We start from the raw sequence: 22500 nt of genomic DNA on the forward strand, positions 1-22500 counted from the left end.
AGTTCATAATCTCTTTCATCTGTTAAGCCAATTTGAAAACTGCTCTGGGCTTAAAATAAACCAATCCAAATCAGAATTGTTATGGCTTGGTTCTTTGCGCCACAGAAAAGACTCAGTGCTAAGCTTAAAATGTAGCGACGAACCTATTTACGCCCTAGGAGTGTACTTCTCATACAATGAAGAACTTGCAACAAAAAAGAACTTCTTTGATAAGTTAAGCCCTCTCCAAAAATTATTAAACATCTGGTCCTCTAGAGACATATCAATTTATGGTAGAATCAATATCGCTGAAATCAGATCAGTGGAAAAAAAGCATAAAAAGAGACGAGCAACGGAATAAAAGCCTAAAAAGAGACGCGCATCAACATGCCCTGACAAGCACTCAACTAGCGATCGATAAGCTCACGTGCAAGACAGTGTACAATACTCTGATTAGCTGACTGCAGTGTCCACCTACTGCAGAAAAACGATTAATAGAGTGCGCTTTTGATGCACAAAAGCGACAAAGAGTTTACTCTTTGCCATTTCGTGTAACGACAGAAGTGAAACTATCCATTTTTCAGTACAAAATAATACATAATATACTAGATACAAATAACATTTTACACAAAATGAAGAAAAAACCTCATCCTTACTGCCCATATATAGTATTAATGTTGAACAAACGATTTCTCATCTACTCTTTTCGTGTTATGTTGCGAAATCGTTCTGGTCTGAGTTTACTACCTGGTTTAATTTGATTTCTCCAGAAAAGAAATCTAGTCTTTCTAAAGATGAGATAATATATGGAGTGCTTGACGACTGGTCATCTTTTTTAACCCTCGATCACTTAATCTTAATTGGAAAATACTTCCTTTATATTAATGCCTCAGATGATTTATAAAAGACCTCAGTTTGCGGATAGATCGACATAGAAAAATATATCGCTATCATGACGAATAATTCCTCTGCTTTTGTCAAAAAGTGGGCCAAATTTCTCACCTGAGTAAATTTCTGGATACCTTTAGTTAGTCAGTAAGTCAGTTCCTGTAGTTAGTAATTACATTGCATGTCTTGCCTGTATAAGTAACTTTATTGTATTTTATGCGTCCCGTAATTTATATTAGTATTAGTATTGTAAACCGTGCAAATATTGCATTGTAAACGGTGTTAATACCATGTTTTAAGTAGTGATTAGATTGCGATAAGGTCAGCACTCTGTTGTAAGTAATGTTAAAATTGTGAATAGTATAATTACCGAGTCGTAGGTAGTATTAGTACTGTCAATAGAGTAAGTAGCATGTAGTGTTAGTAATGTAATGCAGTAAGTAATAATAATAATAATAATAATAATAATAATAATAACAAAACTAAAGCATGCAACAGAGAATCTTTCATTCTCTGTTTTCACTCTGAAACCGCTTGTACCAAATTGCGAAAGATTTATGATAGAGCAAAGTTATATTTTGAGGTGACGTTTTCGTTGACTGTCGCCGTTGTAGATCTTAAGGTCCCTAACGTTATGTGGTAACAACCTCGTTCCCAGGGTCTCTCCTCTCTGCCTCCTTTGTCTCTCTCTCAAACAACAAAAGAGGCCGAGAAGAGAGACCCTGGGAACGATAGTGGTAAATCTTTCTTGAACTGGTGTATTCACAATTATTATAATTATTGCCTTTCACGTCATCAGCCGTCAATTATTTTAATGAAAAAAAAAAAAAAAAAAAAACACGAAGAAATAGAGCAATGTTCAATGTCACCCAAACTGAAAACAAAAGAGTAAACATCAGCTACTATGGCACAATGCCATAGCCACCATCTCCCTGTACAACACAGTTCAGGTGATATTGAGCAAAACAACAATGAATGATACTGATCCTTAACAAAATGAATAAATACCTCTAGGGAATTACTTAAAGCCTATCCACCCACTGTATCCTAATTTTGCAATCTGGTGGAATATGTATGGGTAGTTGATTTCACCATCGGAATCTGGTTCATTACGGTTTGGGACTTGGCTAATTTGGATGTGCCCTGAGAGAGGAAAAACCACATCAACATTATTATAGTTATTTGAAGGGTTGGAAATATGTCTGGTTTAGTGTTGCCATTCATCAAGAATTTCTGCTTCAAGTGCATGCACAGCTCTTTTGATACAAGTTCACAAGTTCTTGGGATTGCAATGTTTCCTTTTTATTATGAAAAATCAATGCTTAGACTGAAATTTCATTTTATGTAAAGGTTTGCAATAAAATAATAACATATTACTTAACTTTCATTTCATTTATGAACTTTTTGGGGGAGATCCATTCCAACATCAAAGATCTCATAAAACAATCATGTATTTTGAGTTGGTACTATTTTAGGTGGTACTATGATCAAAAAAGCACTTCCTTTTTTTCCTTCAGATTTTAAAATTGTGTTTGCTTAACACCTGCCTGGCAAAATTTTGAGCTTGCATTCTTTACTTTGAGTGTATGTTTTGGATTTCATGGTCTGCCATTACTCATGTTGAAAACTGAATGACTAGACCTCAGAGGGTTGGATCTACGGAAAAGTGACGTCATTCAATCAATAGCCTTAACGCAGTTTATTATGCAAAACACGAGTTTGAAAATATGAGAGCCCAAAACTCCTAATTCAGTTGCATACATGCAAATGCATTGCATTATACAATGTGCAATATACACATACATGTACTGTATGCATGCTGCATGTACTTTGTGAATCTCTAGTCAGTCGTATTGTTGAAACCTATCCTATTCAAGGAGCAGTCGGAGCTCAGTTGGCTAGTGCGCTGCTTTCGGAGCGAGAGGTCCCGGGTTCAATTCTCGGTGACTTAAACGTCTGTTTCGACTTTCCTCTGATCCTTGTAGCTATAGCTTTAAATATCCGTAAAACGGAGCACTGACAGAGGGAGGGAGGGGGGTAAAGGACGCACCGTCGGCTTCCATTGACACCAGCCTCGTACATGTAGCTGAAGGAACTACCGATGTTAAATAAAGTTAGTTAACCTTTACCTTTAACTACACAACTAAAAAAGGTGGAGTTGGCATCTCCTTGCATTCCTTTTCCAAAAATACAGCACCATGGAACATTGTTATACAGATCATAACTTACATGTAATCATTTATAAATTACAATCAAACTAGTGAGTGAGATTGAACATGATTGATCATTATTTTGTAGTATAAGGATCAAACCAATGCTTTTTGTTGCATGTCTTTGAGTAAATGGCATCAGTTTGTTGTTCCCTCAGTAGGGCAAATGTGACAAAGCGTCTGGAAAGGGTTTTGGGAAACTTTATATAATGTGCACTGTAGCTACTCAAAACTCTCTTGATTGTTCAGGAAATCCTTAAATGTATGGGAAAATTGTATGTGTTGTCAAGCACGTTTCACTGAAGGGCAAATATATAGCTGTAAGGAGAAACCTTAGAGCAAGTTTTAATCGATTGTCGTAAAACCAAAACCAAAGTAATTACTTTGGCCAATCAAAAAGGACGGAGACAATCCAGTAAACCAATAAATCTCGAAGTAATTACACGTAGCCAACATAAAGCGCGGGAAATTGTGCATGTGCAAGCCGCTTGTGGTTTTGGTTTCACTTCTGATTGGTTGAAAAAATCGCGCGAGAACTTTGAACCAATCACTGAGTGAAGTAATGAAAAACCAAAGCAATTCGCTAATTACTTTCGACACTCAATCTCTTACTGTAACATCAAAAATACCATTTAAATAAAGAAAAGGTGACCTACTATAAAACTCTGTGTTGCGGGCTCTGTGATGCAATTTTAGAAAATCTCATCACAAGCAAAATGCCCCCAAACGAGCCTTATTCGCGCGGCGGCCATATTTCATAGACAACAGATTTTGTACCCGAGCCTCGAGGTGAAATATTTGGGGACGAGTTCTCAATCCCTCGGGACTAAACATGGCCGGCGTGTCAGTAGGCCCATCGTGTGGAAAATCCCATTAACTGATAAAAACTGTAGAGCAACACATTAAGCCATACAACAAAGCCATGATGAGCATGGATGGACAAAAAAGGACAACTTTGAAAGAAATAGTTGCATTTGGGTTATCTTGAAAAAAGTTGGCTTGAAGTTTTCCAAGTTTATGATAACTGGAAAAAGGTCATTTTGGCTCAGAATAACCTTTTTTGTGATTTATCAGAAAAGGAGGTAATTACACAGTCATTACAGTGTACTATGGACAAGTTCAAAATTCGTGATTAACCATTAATTTTCCTGATACACACCAAATAAAAATACCACAACATGACCCTTTAACAGAGTTAGTACGGGGAGTTTTGTCGGCAAAAATCTGTCAGCTTAATCATCTAGCCAAGTTAATTGTAAAATGAAGAGCAGTTGTTGTTGGTTATGGACTTTTATTATTTGGTGACTCATAAAGGAGCCGTTTGTGTTGCTGTTTGATCGGGATCGATCTTACTGCTCGTCCTCTTCCTCGCTGTAAGTGTCCGCAGTTTACAAAAATTTATGTCCAAATCGAGCTACAAGGTCAGACGGGAGCAGGCTGTGGGAACTGAAGATGTTAAAGTCACGGCAATGAACATGTACAAGTACGAGGAAAGGTTACGTTTTTGCAAACGTTGGCCGTGAAGCACTATATTGACAAACTTAACTCCATGATTAAATTAGAGTGTAATGTGAAGTGCTAGATTTCTATTCCATATGAACCAGGTGAACGTTAGCCCTACTAATGGAAATGGGCCCACACAAGGACAGAGAAAAACTCTGACCAGGGTGGGAATTGAAACCATGACCTTCGGGTTAGCTCACCGCTGCTCACATTACACTCTAATGCTTCACGGCCAACGTAACCTTTCCTTGTACTTGTATGTGTTCATTGCCGTGACTTTAACATCTTCAATTCCCACGGACTACGCCCGTCTGACCTTGTAGCTCAGTCGGTAGAGCAGCGGTGATCTAACCCGAAGGTCGTGGGTTCCATTCCCACCCTGGTCAGTTTTTCTCTATCCTTGTGTGGGCCCATTTCCATCAGTAGGGTTAACGCTCACATGGTTCATATGGGGGTAGAAAACAAGCACTTCACATTACAGTCTAATCAGTTAAGTCATGTTGCTGTATTATCATGCAAACATTGCCTTTTGTTTCGGTGAAACACTCCATAGATGGTTCTCAATCACGTGATGAGACAGCCATGTTGGTGCACAAAGCAATAGCAAATTTGGGCTCATGTTTTGCATTATAACAGAGTCAAATTCCCAAAAGAATTTTTCTTTATTGTTGTTAAGCTACAATTGTCATGGAAACAAAGTACATTCATTAGAGACTAACTGTGCTAGTCTCGTTGAGGGTTTATATGTCGGAACAGACCGATGGTGGAAAAGAGAAATATTCGAACTATCACTTTGACAGCGCAAGCAAAGCTGATAGATCGTTCAAACTATGTTTCCGCAAACCAAAGCATGCTCTTTTAAACACGAACACAAGACACTGAAGTCAGCGTTTACTCGGGAAACCTTGCACCTCATATAGATTTTATCAAGGATTCTCTCATTGGCTACGTTTGATGATCCACCAGAATTTTGTACATTACATTACTCACTCGATCGATTGGTTGCAAACCAACTATTGGTCAATTAGAGCGAAAGTGAAAACCAAACGACCTTAAGAATAACATTGACAAATATTTATGACGGCGCACAATGATTCGCCATCTTACCTCATAGTTAATGTCTCTGGTTGTGTTAATGTCTCTGATTGGAGTGCACTTATGACGATGTTTAACGATGTCATGTGCTCGTGAAGGAGATGATAAGCTAGGTGAAAGGACAACTGGAAAATTGGGAAAAAGAGGTAAAAAGATGATGTCTTTTCTGTTTTGATATCATGGCAAAACGATGCAAGTTAAAGCTCGAGTTTGAAGAATCTCGGGTTCACGTGCAGCTTCAAATTGTTTCATTCCCTCTAGTGTCTGCAAGAGTACATGTAAACCCGTAGCCTGGACCGTCTGAGAAGCAGGCTAGTAAACCCGCAGCTCGACAGATACAGCGAAAAACAACCACGTCTCTATAGGTTGCAGAAATATGGTGGGGCCGAGCAGCCTGCAAGCAAATGAGTGTGATTCGTTGGGGAAAGGCCTTTCCAACTTCTTTATTCCAGTGTTCAATGTCAACAAGGCTTTTCCCCAAAGAGTCCGGGACCGTTTTAACACTTCGTAACGTCACACTTTCTCAGAAGGGAAAATAAAGGTGAGGAGGAAGGAGGGGAGGGGGGGGGGGGTGGGGTGACGGGGCGCGTCAGGTCGCTTAATTTCCACAGATGATGTAGTGGAGAGAAAGACGCAACTAAAACAACTTTATAAATGAAGTCACCTCACGGCTTTATTCCCATCTTCGTTTAGTTTTAGTAACTACAACTTAAACTAACCAAACAAACTAGAAGTTCAATTTCTATAAACTCTTAAAATAGACTACGGTTTGCCTCTATCCGTGGTTAAGAGAGGTTTAAAGACTTCCCTCTTTTCTGTTAAAGAGAAAAAATAACAAAATCCTTTAAATATCTCTGAATGAGAACATATCTTCAAAATTTTCGTGCTGTTTACCAAGACTTGAAATACCTTACCAATATTGCATACTGTCTCTTTTGTAATAATAATAATAATAATAATAATAATAATAATAATAATAATAATAATAATAATAATAATAATAATAATAATAATAATAATAAGTTGTTTCACTTATAAAGCGCGAATATCAATTGGGTTATTTTCATTTGCGCTAAATTAAAAATTATAATAATTACTAATATACTAATATAAATAATTAAAACAACAGTAAATTTAAAGACTATCAATACAAAAGATAATTAAAATATAACCTTATTAACCTTAGCTATATGTTTAAAAAAGCTTTTTTGAATAAAAATGTTTTAAGTAATTTCGTAAAATTATCAATGTTTGGCGCTCTCCTAACTTCAAGAGGCAAATTATTCCATAAATTTGGAGCAGCTACCATAAAAGATATATCTCCTAATGTCTTATACGTTTTAAAATTAACATACTTAAGTAAGATTCCATTGGAATTGGAACGTAACCTATATCTACCCTCATTCTTAATATTAATAAGCTCTGTTATATACCCTGGAGCAAAACCCTTAATAGCCTTACATACTAAAAGTAAAATTTTAAATTCTATGCGGAATGTAACAGGCAGCCAGTGCAAATTATACAATAATGGTGTTATTCTACAGTACTTAGATTCGTTATATATTAATCTGGCTGCAGCGTTTTGGACCCTTTGGATTTTATGTATTTGATAGGTTGGTAGGCCAAAAAGAAGGCTATTGCAATAGTCTATACGACTACTAACAAAAGCATGCAATATGTGCAATATTCCCAAGCGTAGGCCATTTATTGTGAAGTAAAGTATCAAGTTTTTGTGACTGAAGATGGGCCTTAGAATTTCCTTGCATTTTCTTGGAGTTTGGTGTGATTTCGAGAACTCGTGGTGCGCAAGATCATATAACATCGAGAATGATCTTAGACAATAGTGATTTATTGATTGGAGAGTTCTTGTCGAAATGTAGTTAGTTTACTTATCCGTTTTAATCCCGGGAAAAATCAATTGAGACTTTTCTTCATTTTCGAAGTTTTGGACCATAACTTGAGATGATCAAAGGCGAGCAATGCCCCCTTCCAACACCCTACCCCACAGAATATTGATCAGGAAGAATCCTGAAATTGCCGTTACAAGTTTGAGGCACAGTATTTCGTGGCTTTTCTTTTGCTTAAATCTTGCTCATTTAATTCGCGACCTAGAGGTCTGTTGCTGATATGACGAGTTTTGAGTCCGATGGCTTCTATCCGCTTGTCAGAACTAAAGTTATGGTTGAGTTCACTTCTTACACGGAGAACTCTCATCCGTCGTGCCATGCACACAGTGCTCGGATTGGTTTTACGTTACTTTCTGTCCATAGTCTTCTCGTTTTTCTTCCTTAGGCATGAAAAAACAGCCTCTTTGATGCAGAAAATGGTTGCATGAACCAAAAAATTATTTTTGGGCAACTTTTTGAGGCTTTTAAGCGCCACTATCATTTTTGCTTATGCAGAAAATTAGTTTTCAAAGGAAGGCATGCGATAAACCCTACAAGTTAAAGGGCATTTCAGGGGCACCCAACGACCAATTTGTTGTAAAATGTATTATTATACCCCAGTTAATGAAAATAAATGTTATTAAGGCATTTTCAGGTGTTTTTCAGTGTTGCTGGGAAAACATTATCTGTTCCTTTTTCCCAGCAAGGCAGACAAGAAATTTCCCAGCCAGCTAGATAAAATTGGTTGGTTTCCCAGCCAGCTGATCAAATTTATTTCCCAGCCAGGAATTCCGCGCGCTTTCAAATCCCTCGATCCAAAACGACCGAACAAAAGCGACAAAACCGGGACAAAACAGGTTTTTTCCGCAAGCGCAATCAATCTGACCATGCAGCCGTCGTATATTTGTGACTACTCTCTGGGAGAGGGAAGGGGTTCTTTTTTCTTTTTTTGTTTTTTTAGTCGTCCTCAGTCTTCAGAGTTTCTACAGCCAGCTCGGGTTGAAATGCTAGAAAAAGTCAGTAATTCCCAGGCAAAACCTCTATCAATAACAAAATTTCCCAGCCAGATCATCGAAACACCTGTATTTTTGCCAGCCAGCAAGATTCCTCTGGGGAACAGATAATGTCAGGAACAGATTCGTTGGGTGCCCCTGGCATTTATTCAATACAATTTGACATAAGAATCCCACTGGTGTGTTATCAACTCCCTGCCACTGAAAAGCCCATCATTTGTTACCGCTTTCTTTATAGTGCACTAAGTGTTTCGCCTAATTATCAAGGAAAGTAGCTTTTGATATGTAGCCCCTTTTGAATATATGGATAGCTGGAGGTAATATTGAGGGCGCTACCAATCTGCAAAGAAGGACTGTCCAGCTGAATAAGGGTTAGTAAAAGTAGGAGAAACAGAAGAAAAAGTCTCCGACATAACCAGCCTTACATTTGACTTTCACTACGCCGTGAGGTCACACTTCATTTCACAGTGAGTGCAAAGAACACACAAGCACGTCTGATGTATTCTCGAGAAAATCCCACACTTGGGTGTAAAGAACCGTAAGAACAAATGGCGGTTACTCGGTTGAAAGCATATGCTCCTACCTCGACAGCCACGGATAAAAATTGACAAAGTTTGTCCCGACCCCAGTCTACTCACTGCAGATAAAATGAGGTTTCGTATCTGAACTGACTTAAAAAGCATTGAGCTCATGCGGTCAACATTTAAGAAATGTGTGTGTGGGATCCAGAAGTTTGATCCAGAAGTTTGTAAAAATTAAGGACGGTGCCTACTAATTCAAAGGTATTCTTGCGCGGTTTACTGAAAAGCAGATCTTAACATCTTAACAAGTGTTGTCTAAATCCAAAAAGAAAACTGGGGGTAACCACGCACTTTTCGAGGATAATTAATCAGCAGTATTGGTAAATAGTTTTAAAATACCATAATCACTAAATGGCAGTAAAGTATGTAACATAAGTGATACAAATCTTTGAAAAAATGGGGGACCTAAATTAATAACAATAAGCTTTTATAACCTGATCTAAACAAATAATTTAGCACGGATGGAATCAGACTGTTTGTTTAGCGTTGTATTCAGGTCTTTGACAAAAAACATTTCGAAAATAAGACAACCAAATTTCAAGGAAATGTCAAAACAAATTTGATTGCCTTATTTTCGAACTGTTTTTTTATAAAAGACCTAAAACCGACGCTAAACAAACAGTCTGATTCCATCCGTGCTAAATTATTTGTTTAGATCAGGTTATAAAAGCTTATTTTTATTAATGTATGTCTCCCCCCCACCCCCCCAATTTTTACAAAAATCTTTATCACTTTGTGACACATACTTTACTGCCATTTAGTGATTATGGTGTTTTAAAACTATTTTAATAAAAGGCCCCGCCGATAGGAAATCCATCGAGATGCGCAGAACGTGTGCGCAATAGCAATAGTAGCCACCGTCCTTAACTAAAGTATTTTCTTGAACTTAATTCTGCTTCGTTGTGTAAAAGGGGACGTAAGCTAATTTGCGAAGCGAAAAGTGCAACCTACCGATAGAGAGCTAAAGTTTGCGAAACTCAAGAAATTACATTTAATGAAATTTAAGCTTCACGATGACATTTTCTTTACCACGTTTGTCTCTTCAACAAGGGCAACCATCATATTCAGCAAACACATTCGTATCCATCCTGTATAAATTAATCGATATCAACGGACATTTTATCGAATTAAGGAGTTTAACCAATCACATCCAGCCCAACCAGTCTGATATCATTGCACGAAACACTCCACCACATTCAAGTCCGACTTTTTCTTGTCAAAACGTCTTATGCTCTGCGAAAGTATATGGAAGTAAATAATGATATTGATTACAGAGTTGTCGTTTAATTGAGTTAGTTTACATCTCCCCCTATAATCAAGGGAAAAAAGTAATTGAAGGTTTTCTTCATTTTCGAACTTTTGGACCACAACGAGAAGATCGAAGGCAAAAAATGCCTCCGGTCACTCACCCTACGCCCAAAAATATTTCTTGATCAGGAAGAATCCGATCCCAGGAAGAATCCGATCTCATTCAAATGAACTCTCCTCTGCACTTCCCTAACTTTACACCGACGTTTTGATCTATTGAAAATAGATTTCCTCTCGCAAGGAAAGTCATTGTCTAATCAATAGATCAAAAGTACGTCATATGGGGATCTCGACTATAGTCCCCTTCGGAAAATACGATAATACTCTTTGTTTGTCCCACCAAATTTTACATAAGCATTGTTTCCAGTTTCTCTTGGGACTTACAACAGTCCCAAGCTAGAGAAAACAAAAACAATGCTTATGCAAAATTTGGGGGGACAAACAAAGAGTATTATGGTATTTTCCGAAGTGGGCTATTACCTAACTGCCATATTTCTGTTCCACGCGGGCGACAGACAGGGGGAAGAAAAGTCACCACCAGACGTTAGTGATAAATGTGTATTCCAGCACGAAAACCCGTGCAAGTTTACGGATGTGCTTTAAATTAGACGTAAAGCCTTTAATAAAATAATAATAATCATCATCATCATCATCACTTTATTCAAGTCTCAAGGTATTTTAGTCAAGCACGAGTGCTCTACTAATTGGGGAGACTACAAATTAACTGAAATCAGTACAAATAAAATGAAGTGTTGGTTTTGTGGAGAGGGGAAAACCGGACTAGGAGATCAAGCAACACTCTTATTTCCTAGTTTTTAACCTTCTGGAAGTTTCCCTACGAAATTGCCCAACGAGATCACTCAAATCCAGAAGTTTGCCTAAGGTAATTTTTTTACAGTCATTAAACTTTCAATGCAGACTAATTACAAGGTCAGGTAACTTTCATTTCCTAGCTATTTGCCTAAGAAATCGCCCATTTAAAAATTATTTTGCCTTGCCCCTCTGTCTGTGGAAACCCTCCGTGGAAATAGGGACCTTTAGATCGAAGGACAAGGACGACCTCGAGTACGAATTTTCCGTTCTGAGCACGCACACTTCGAAAAATGTCGGCTTCTAAACCTTATGCGCATGCTCAATACGGAAGACTCGTACTGGTTCCCCGATATAAAGTTCCCTATTTGTTTGATTCTGGACCTTTTTCTAGCAATTGTTTTAGTCTTAAAACCTCATATGTATATTAATTAGGATATCAGTAAATGACTACTTTCCTAGTTTTTTAGCCTGTAGAACTTGCTCAAGACGTCGGCCATTTGTTTACTTTTCCTTGGCCACCTGAAAGTGCGACCGAGAAAACCGTTAACACCTGAAATATGTCAGGAATGTTATTTCTGTCCAATCACCCGTTTGACCGCATCCGCGTACTATGTTTAGTTACTGTTATTTGCACCACAAGAGCTGTGTCGTCTTCAGATTTACCGGGCCATGGATTTAATTTGGGCCAATTCTGGTCGTTTAAGCTCTGAAACTACTTGTAAGGAAACAGAACTGTGCGGCCTTTGTTCTTCCTTTCACCGATCACTGGCACTCCCAAGAAATTGTTGCTTTCAACATGTGGTGCCGTCGCGAATACCTTATTATCTGCTACAGTACTAACAACGTTTATTCAGTTTGTGGTTTGGGCGTGTGAAATCCTCAAACATGATTGGCTTATGAACAATAAGCATTCCTAATTATTTTATGTGTTCATGGTTTTCCCGGTCACACTGTAAGAAATCTGATAAAATTTGCATTTTAGACACTTGAAAAACTTGCCATTTCTTTCTGCACGCATTTTTTTCCGAACCTTTTATCACAGAAAGATCCTAAAGTCCTTAAACTTAAAAAGCCTACTGATTAGAACACCAGAACTTTAAATTTTGTTTTTCTGCAAAAAAAAAAAAAAAAAAAAAAAAAAAAGAAGAAACCATTGACATTTGGTGTTCAATTCTACAAATGAAAAATGGCTCTTCCTCAAAACTCTGTCTTTGCCTTAAATGGAAGTTCGCATGAGGACTTTAAGATCAATATTTGTCACTAGTAACATAAGTCTAAAAACACACTTTTAAACAACATTTACATATCTTTTGTCTTCCTTCACCGCTTATGAGGTTTGAATGCTTTCATCTTCTCAATAACGCATATATTTCGAGTAACGAAAATGACATGTTGACGCATCAGATTCCAAGAAGTAGTTTTTTCAACTTTCGGACGACGTTTCTGGAAAAAAAAAGGAAGGAAGAAAAACAAAGAAATAGCGGCTTAAATGGAGATTAGCAATAATTTCGTTGTGAGTGATAAATGAATAAAGAATTTTTTAAATCCATGAGACCGTTTGTACAGACATGTGTTTAGTTAATAGCAACGAGTATCACTACGACATGTAGACTACAAGCCCTCAATATCTAACTTCACTTTTCGCAGGTAACCGGCAATTAGTTATTTCTTTTCAGTCCATTGCAAACAGTTCTTTGCAGGAAGGAAAACACCCGACTTGGTGAATGCGAACAAAAATTATTTGAGTCACTAGCCAAAGCAGTTCTTAAACGAACTATACTGGCGACTGATTTTGAAACAATTTCTCTGTGAAAAACTTACCTTTTTCTCTTGAGCACTAGCCGATTACAAACCTGTTCAACATATTTCTTTTCAGTAAGTAAAATTATATTCGAACAGCACTTACCATTCTTTTCGAGTTCTTGTGGCCCAAATTCAAACGTAACATCATCGCCAATTAGAACAAATGACGCCCAGTATTTAATGGCTGAATACTCCTTTGTCTCCCGAAGAGATTTCATAGCATGGTGAAGAGCTAAACTTGCACTTTTTCTATTTGCCAAGTGTTGATAGAAACTCTTCATGAACAGAAAGGTTGCCTCATCATCGATTGCCCAGAGTGACACAAGAACAGACCGCGCACCAGCACACAGGAAAGCTCTCGCGATTTCCACCACACCCTCAGAATTCACCTCTCCCCGGCCACTGTGACAAGAGCTCAGAACAACCAGTCTTGCCCGAAGACCAACTGCATGAACATCGCTCATTGTTAACATGAAATCTTCTTTTTCTGGAATCTGGGATGTACGTTCAGGATTTGGGGCCAAAGCAATTTCTCCAAATTTCGAATCTCCATGTGCTGCAATATGGATTAAAGCAACTGACTTCATTCTTTTCAGCACCACAGCTTTCGTTGCATTTCTTCCAGTGAGAGGAGTGGTCTGCAGAAGTTCTCCAATCATCTCCACCTCTTGTATAGCGCACGGCAACTGCTCGGAAATGGGTTCACCATTTTCGTCAGTGACTTCTTTTAACCACGGATCGCCCACAAGAAGAGCTTCACTCTTACTGTAGAAGTTGTCAGGTGCACTTGTTATAAGTTTTAAAGCGATTAACGAGGGAACAGTACGGATCCTGACAGAGTCACTCAATGCAGAAAAAGGAGCCAAGCAAAATGGTCCATCAGGAACAAAGATTAAGTCATCACCTTGAAGCAAGTCTACAATGGGACTGATTAACGCATCAAACAAAGGCTGCAAAGAGTTATTATCGGAGAGGGTCAACGACTGAAAGGCCTCGGAAAGAGCTTCCCTACCGCAAAACAAGTGTCTGCGTAGCTCGTCAAGTGTGCGATTCTCACATTGGACAACAGTCCCCGCGCCAATCTGTTTCAAAGTAGTTTCTATCAGTGCAGCGGCACTTCCATTTTTGATTTCCTTTTGCCTAAAGTTTATTCCACTTCCTCCTCTCAGAAGCCAAAAACTGATATTGTTCCCTTTAAGTGCTATGAAAACTGTTTGTAAGGGCAAATATTTCATAACAGCGGAGATAGTTTCCGTCGTCGCAACTTCCGAGGAAGGTTCTTTATCAACTCCAAATTGCACCTTCAAAATGTCAGTCAAGGCCTGTGCTCGTCCTCCTTCAGCAGCAAACAAAGCCTCATCAACCTCTCCATTCTTTAAAAGTGCTCTCCACAGAGCTGTGTATGCAAACTGATTTCTGTCCCGAAAACTTATTTTCCATGCATCTTCTGATTGAAGAAGACGCCCTCTTTCATCGAAGTGTTTTATGCTTAGACGATAAAAATTAAGGGCTTTGCACAATGAGCCTAACTTTTCATGAACACTGCCAAGCCAATAGCAAACGGTTCCCTGTCCTACTGGATCCTCCGTTTCCTTGCAAATAGTAAGATGTTGTTCAAAAAGGAGAAGAGCACTTTCAAGTTCACCCATTCTGTCATAAGTGATGGCGAGATTACCAATGGCCTTTCCCTCCATGTCCCTATCCCCTACTTCTTTTGCAATGTTAAGATGTTGTTCGTGATACTCTATGGCTCGATTAAAATTGCCCAGATTGCTATAAGCACAGCCAAGATTACCATTGGCTTTCCCCTCCTCGGCCCTATCGCCTCCTTCCATTGCAATGTTAAGATCTTGTTCGTAATACTCTATGGCTCGCTTAAAATTGCCCAGGCTGAGATAAGCGTTGCCGAGATTACCTTTGGCTTTGCCCTCCCCGGCCCTATCCCCTCCTTCCATTGCAATGCTGAGATGTTGTTCGTAATACTCTATGGCTTGCTTAAAATTGCCCAGTCTGAGATAAGCGTTGCCGAGATTACCAATGGCCGTGCCCTCCCCGGCCCTATCCCCTATTTCCATTGCAATGCTAAGATGTTGTTTGTAATACTCTATGGCTCCCCTAAAATTGCCCAGACTGAGAAAAGCAAGGCCGAGATTACCAATGGTTGTGCCCTCCCCGGCCCTATCACCTACTTCCATTGCAATGTTAAGATCTTGTTCGTAATACTCTATGGCTTGCTTAAAATTGCCCAGACTGAGATAAGCGTTGCCGAGATTACCATTGGCCTTGCCTTCCCCGGCCCTAGCCCCTACTTCCATTGCAATGCTAAGATGTTGTTCGTAATACTCTATGGCTTGCTTAAAATTGCCCAAACTGAGATAAGCGTTGCCGAGATTACCCTTGGCTTTGCCCTCCCTGGCCCTATCCCCTACTTCCATTGCAATGTTAAGATCTTGTTCGCAATACTCTATGGCTTGCTTGAAATTGCCCAGACTGTGATAAGCGTTGCCGAGATTACCATTGGCCACTCCCTCCCCGGCCCTATCCCCTACTTCTTTTGCAATGCTAAGATGTTGTTCGTGATACTCTATGGATCGCTTAAAATTGCCCAGACTGTGATAAGTGTTGCCGAGATTACCATTGGCACTTCCCTCCCCTGCCCTATTCCCTACTTCTTTTGCAATGCTAAGATCTTGTTCGTGATACTCTATGGCTCGCTTAAAATTTCCCAGACTGTGATAAGCGCTGCCGAGATTACCATTGGCCACTCCCTCTCCGGCCCTATGCCCTACTTCTTTTGCAATGCTAAGATGTCGTTCGTAATACTCCATAGCTCGCTTGAAATTGCCCAGGTTGTAATAAGCGTTGCCGAGATAACCATTGGCACTGCCCTCATGGGCCCTATCCCCTACTTCCATTGCAATGTTAAGATCTTGTTCACAATACTCTATGGTTCGCTTAAAATTGCCCAGACTGAGATAAGCGTTGCCGAGATTACCTTTGGCTTTGCCCTCCCCGGCCCTATCCCCTACTTCCATTGCAATGCTAAGTCTTTGTTCGTAATACTCCATAGCTCGCTTAAAATTGCCCAGACTGAAATAAGCGTTGCCGAGATTACCATTGGCTCCTCCCTCCCAGGCCCTATCCCCTACTTCCATTGCAATGCTAAGTGTTTGTTCGTAGTACTCTATGGCTCGCTTAAAATTGCCCAGACTGAGATAAGCAATGCCGAGATTACCGTTGGCTGCTCCCTCCCCGGCCCTATCCCCTACTTCCATTGCAATGCTAAGATGTTGTTCGTAATACTCTGTGGCTCGCTTGAAATTGCTCAGACGGCGATAAGCAATGCCGAGATTACCATAGGCCCCTCCCTCCCCAGCCCTATCCCCTACTTCTTTTGCAATGCTAAGATGTTGTTCAAAATACTCCATGGCTTGCTTGAAATTGCCCAGTTTGCAATAAGCAATGCCGAGATTACCATTGGCCTTGCCCTCCCCGGCCCTATCCCCTACTTCCATTGCAATGCTAAGATGTTGTTCGTAATACTCTATGGCTCGCTTAAAATTGCCCAGACTGAGATAAGCAATGCCGAGATTACCCTTGGCTGTTCCCTCCCCGGCCCTATCCCCTACTTCCATTGCAATGCTAAGATGTTGTTCGTAATACTCTATGGCTCGCTTAAAATTGCCCAGACTGAGATAAGCGTTGCCGAGATTACCACTGGCCTTGCCCTCCCCGGCCCTATCCCCTACTTCCATTGCAATGATAAGATGTTGTTCGTAATAATCCATGGCTCGCTTAAAATTGCCCAGACTGAGATAAGCGTTGCCGAGATTGCAATTAACCTTGCCCTCCGAGGCCCTATCCCCTCCTTCCATTGCAATGCTAAGTGCTTGTTTGTAATACTCTATGGCTCGCTTAAAATTGCCCAGTCCGAGATAAGCGTTGCCCAGATTACCATAGGCGTCTCCCTCCCCAGCCCTATCCCCTACTTCTTTTGCAATGCTAAGATGTTGTTCGTAATACTCCATGGCTCGCTTGAAATTGCCCAGACTGTGATAAGCATTGCCGACATTACCACTGGCATTGCCCTCCCCGGCCCTGTCCCCTACTTCCACTGCAATGTTAAGATGTTGTTCGCAATACTCTATGGCTCGCTTGAAATTGCCCAGACTGAGATAAGCGTTGCCGAGATTACCATTGGCTCTGCCCTCCCAGGCCCTATCCCCTGCTTCTTTTGCAATACTCCGTTGTTGCTTGAGGTACTTTCTGGCCTTTTTAAAATTGCCCAGACTGTGATAAGCGTTGCCGAGATTACCACAGGCTTTTCCCTCTCCAGCACTAAAACCTATTTCTTTGTAAATCCTTAATGCTTCTGTGTAATCCCTCTTGGCCTGTTCAAAATAAGCCAAGCCATAATAATAATCGCCTAAATTTAAATATGCAATACCCTCCCCTTTTCTGTTTCCCTCTTTTCTGGCAACGCTAAGCTCTTGTATATGCTCCTCGAAAACGTTCATCTTTTTGTCTGCCATTCTTGATTACAAGAACTCTTGAGAACAAGGAAGGTCGTCTTTGAAAGAGAGGGCGCTCCTTGAAAAATACGAAAGAAAGGATGACAAATTTAATGCACTGACCACAAATGCTGCAGGTACGTAGCAAAACCAACACTAAAGAGACCGCCTGTCATTATGAGTCTAACGAAGACAATTTTCTGCTGTTGACGTCAAACTCTTTACTTCTTTTGTTGAGCCCTTAAAGCCAGAATTGACCGCACAAAATAGACGTATTTAAATGGCATAAATTTGTCCCATATCAGATTTAACTCAGCCAAAGCAATACTGATGTCTTTTTGTCATCATATTTTCCTGATTAAATCAAATTGCTCGTGTGATACCAATGTTTAAAGCTGGTGGTCAATCACTTTTTATGACATACAGACTGCTCTAAATGTCCCATGGATTCTCAAAGTTGCTCTAGAAAGTAATTATCTATAACCGTCTTGTAAGTGGCTTAAATAAATTACAGCACATTTACATTACACCACATCATCACAGTATACATTACACTAAGTTTACGTTTTCTCTACTTTTCGTATTACTAACATTTTACCACTGATTGACCTGTACAAGACGTCATCTTGCGCTTGATGGCAGTGAACATGCCGTAGGTGTGTGTTTATTTACATTATAAGACCTTTATTACGGTGGATAGAAAAAAATCTGCTTCATAAACGTGAATACTAAGGTGTCCATTACGTCGGCGTAATTTGTTTGGTTTCACGTCCATTGATATATGCACCCGGGCTCCAAAAGGATCGATTCTCGTTCCCTTATTTTTCTTATCCTACGTTCATGACTTCAGAGATGTATTCAACTACCAGACCTGATTATATTTGCAATTGCTGATATGACGATGCTAGTCTCTTAGGTCTGATTATTTGGTTACCTAGTTCAAGGCAAAACTTTCGGAAAACTAATTCTTTATTCTATTTAAGCATTGAGAGAAAAGACGTCATTTTTCAATGCAAATCTGCATAAATTATTAAAGAACTGAACAAATCCTTTCTTGGAAACCCCGTATTTCTCAATTGGCTTGCAAAATCTCTGAATCCTACAGCATTTTATTTCAGGTACAGTTGCTTTTCTAAATTTTGTTTAAGAACTCTGTACTACTGTTTAGTTTATCCTTTTTGTCATTATTGTATTATTGTGCATGTACAAATCCAATCTTCGTAGTCTTGTCTCTTTGCAAAGCGTACAGTCAAAATAGTTCCGAAATTAATCACTCAGACCCAATCTTCAAAGAAATAGAACTATCAAATTTTCGGATATTAGATTACAAGAACTGGGTAAATTTATGTATTCTTATGAACATTCTCTTCCACCATCAAGGTTCTATTCATAATTTTCTATTGAAAACCACGTCTACAACTTTTTCATTAGATTTGAAGAATGATTTTCACCTTCATCTCTGTAGAGCTATTCTTCGCAACTTCAGTTTGCTTTAAGCACTAGAACGCTTGTGGCTGAAGAAAAGCGGCTTAAACGTTTTTGTAATGCAAATACGAAATAAACACAACTAAGGGCTTAGAATACCCTTCAGATTTATCAAATTGTATGGCACCCACTTTGAAATAGGGAGACCAGTAATGCTTCGAGAACGCTATCTAAAAACACAATTTACCATTATTGTAATAATTTCGTGAGTATTCCAAGTTGTTTGGCGTGAAAAGTTCACATAAACGTTCCAGAACTAAATTTGCCATGAACGCGTGTTGCTAGTGTTTGGGGAGAAAATTGAAAATTCATCGTCACGTGCTCTCGTCCTCCACAAGATTTCAAATTTGATCATTTCACGTTGTTAGGGAACTTAAGCAACGACAACGGCGACGGCAACGAGAACGTCACAAATTTAGTAGGCAAAAACAATAGCTTTGCACGCCCAGCACGTGCGTTTTTCACTTTTGTCCATTTCTTTGCCGTCGTCAGCAAAACAACAACGTGAAATAGTCAAATTTTAGGTTTTAAGGAGAACGTCAGCACTTGACGCTAAAGTTTTATTTTCTCCCCTAAATTAAGCGCCGTTCCGACCAATGTCATTTTTGAGGAACTACCACACCCTTGTCATATAATAAGGGTTGACATGTTTACAAACTGATTACAATGACGCGAATTTATATTTTGAGATGACGTTCTCGGTGCCGTCGCCGTTGCTTAAGTTCCCTGTTGTCAAGACGAGAACGGCAAAGAAATGTATCATCATGAAAAAACACACGTGCAACGCGTGCAAAACTATTGTTTTTGCGCATTGAACCTATTGTTATGTTGCGTTCTTGTAGCCTTTGTCGTCGTCTTTTCTTAGATCCAGTCCACGCTTATCCTGTTTGATAAATCACGACAAAGCAGCTAACCATCATCATGGAACAGAAGAGTATCCGATTTGCAGCCATCAGGGCCACACGTAAAGCCCTCACTACAACGGCCTCCCATGTCTGCTGAAATGAAAAACCACTTCCGTTCAACGGCCACTATTTAAAGAAACCCAATGAGCATTGACTAATTGTGTTGTGCATAGCCAATCACATGCTGCGAAAGAATGCCATGCAAAACAAGATTTCACGCAAAACTGGAAAATAGCCCCTGATTGGTCCGTAATCCCTGAACGGAAGTGATTTTTCGTTTCCGCAGATGTCAGTGGGGGAGTGTATCTGACTACAAGAGAAGTTGAGGAAACATCTGCAGTGGATGAAGAGTTGAAAGCTCTGAGAAAGGCAATCAAAACTGGTCCATTAGAGGAATGCAAGAATTACGCACCAGCTGCAGGCGTACAGTGTGTAATAGGGCAAATAGTCCAAAGATGTACCCACAGTGTACTACCAAACAAGCTAAGATCTCAAGCAATTGCCTTGATCCATGAGGGAGGGACACTTGAGAATTGTCAGGACAAATCAAAATCAGAGAAGTAAATTATGGTGGCCTTGTATGGATAAGGCATCGCAAAAATTCTGCAAATCCTGCAATGGGTGTCAGCTGGTTGCTCGTCCAAACCCACCAAAGCCATTGAAGCCAAGAGCATTGCCAGAATGCCATTGGCAAGACCTGGTTGTACATCTTTTGGGACCACTCCCAACTGGACACTAAATTATGGTCATTGTTGACTACTACAGCTGTTATTATGAGTATCTGGTCATGACATCAACCACCAGTGAGGAGCGGTTTATTTACAAATAATAGCAGCAGTTTCACTAGCAACCTTTGTGGCTTCCTTAATGGTGTTGACAAAAGAATCCGCCTTACATGAAGGGGTTCCTCTCCACTAACTAAAACATTCACTGATTAGCAGGAAGTTTGTGGAGAATATTGTGTGTGTTGATGGTGAGTTGAGGAAAAATCATAGACAAAAGTTAGGGTTACTCTGTAATTGGCAAGACCTAGTTGTACATCTTTGGGACCACTCCCAACTGGAAACTCGATTGTGGTCATTGTTGACTACTACAGCCGTTATTCTGAGTACGTGGTCATGACATCAACAACCAGTGAGAAAGTAATTGACAATGTAGAAGATAATTTTAGCCACCATGGTTTTCCCTTAACATTGAAGTCAGACAATGAACCTCAATTCAGCTCAAATGAATGCCAGGAATACTGTAAGCAGAATGGAATTGTGCCCCTTGAAACAGGGCTGTCATTAAGGGCCGGGGGCCGGGGTTTTCCCCCCAGCTAATATGAGCACGACCCCCGGCTACTTTAAAATAGAACCAAAAATAGCTTCGAGAAAGTCTATATTGAGAATAAAATATCTATGAAAGATCAAAGGCTCCTTAGAGCAACCTCATGGTATGAATTTTTGGCGCCCTTGACGTAACCTGCGATCTATAGCTTTCTTTGGAAAGTTTTTTTTGATCGTAGGCAACATGTGCTGGCACAATTATTGTGTTTGTAAGAGTTTTGATGGAGAAAAATTGTCTTAAATTGCAAATGTGTGAAGAATTAGTTAAGATACCGGTATTGGTTTGCATTGTCCAAATTTGAGGGATGGAGATGTGGTTGTTCAGGCAACCATAATTTAGTTGTGGAACTCATGACAAAGAGCGATACTTTAACGTAGGCAATTTTTTTGTTTTTGTTGGAAAATTGATTAGAGAAGGAGTAATACTCGTGAGAGTACGTGCGCATTAGGATGGAGGTTTAACACGCTACGAAAAGCAGTGTTAATGATGAAATGGTATATATGAAATGAATCATATGAACTGCGGATATGAAATCAAGTGAAGCTATGTTCTTCGCAGTTATGAACGCAACTTTTGCAATTGCGTAGAGAAAGCCTGAAAAATTCAGGACTTCAACGGGGTTTGAACCCGTGACCTCGCGATTCCGGTGCGACGCTCTAACCAACTGAGCTATGAAGCCACTGACGTTGGGAGCTGGTCATTTGTGAGTTCTCATGGTCCCGTGAGGAATGAATCAATGATGAAATGGTATATATGAAATGAATCATAATATGAACTGCGGATATGAAATCAAATGAAGCTATGATCTTCGCAGTTATGAACGCAATTTTTGCAATTGCGTAGAGAAGCCTGAAAAATTCAGGCCTTCAACGGGGTTTGAACCCGTGACCTCACGATTCCGGTGTGACGCTCTAACCAACTGAGCTATGAAGCCACTGACGTTGGGAGCTGGTCATTTGTGAGTTCTAATGGTCCCGTGAGGAATGAATCAATGATGAAATGGTATATATGAAATGAATCATATATGAACTGCGGATATGAAATCAAGTGAAGCTATGATCTTCGCAATTATGAACGCAAAAGCAGTGTTTCGTGTTGGGGAAATTTTACGTCCATACCACTATTACGTGCTCGCGTGTATGCAGTTCCCGATTTAAAATTACTTACCATATTTCTGGTGGAAAGATAGAA

General features: G+C 39.7%; 2 protein-coding genes across 5 annotated transcripts in view; both read right to left on the reverse strand.

Annotated features, from left to right (window-relative positions):
* Window positions 1–22500, reverse strand: part of LOC138024323 (tetratricopeptide repeat protein 28-like) — a 126394-nt gene that overhangs the window by 55861 nt on the left and 48033 nt on the right. The gene's annotated exons all lie outside the window — the stretch shown is intronic.
* The window catches only part of LOC138024322 (tetratricopeptide repeat protein 28-like), a 95159-nt gene continuing 83759 nt past the window's right edge, over window positions 11101–22500 (reverse strand). For all 4 annotated transcript variants that reach the window (XM_068871482.1, XM_068871480.1, XM_068871479.1 and 1 more), the window contains 2 exons: window positions 13183–17669; window positions 11101–12719 (listed from right to left, as the gene is read on the reverse strand). In XM_068871482.1, the coding sequence (XP_068727583.1) occupies window positions 12700–12719; window positions 13183–17611 (4449 nt within the window). In that variant the 5' untranslated portion in view covers window positions 17612–17669 and the 3' untranslated portion in view covers window positions 11101–12699. The remainder of the gene's footprint in view (window positions 12720–13182; window positions 17670–22500) is intronic.

This window comes from Montipora capricornis, chromosome 11 (assembly GCF_036669925.1).
Source record: "Montipora capricornis isolate CH-2021 chromosome 11, ASM3666992v2, whole genome shotgun sequence".
NCBI classification, from domain to species: Eukaryota; Metazoa; Cnidaria; class Anthozoa; order Scleractinia; family Acroporidae; genus Montipora; species Montipora capricornis.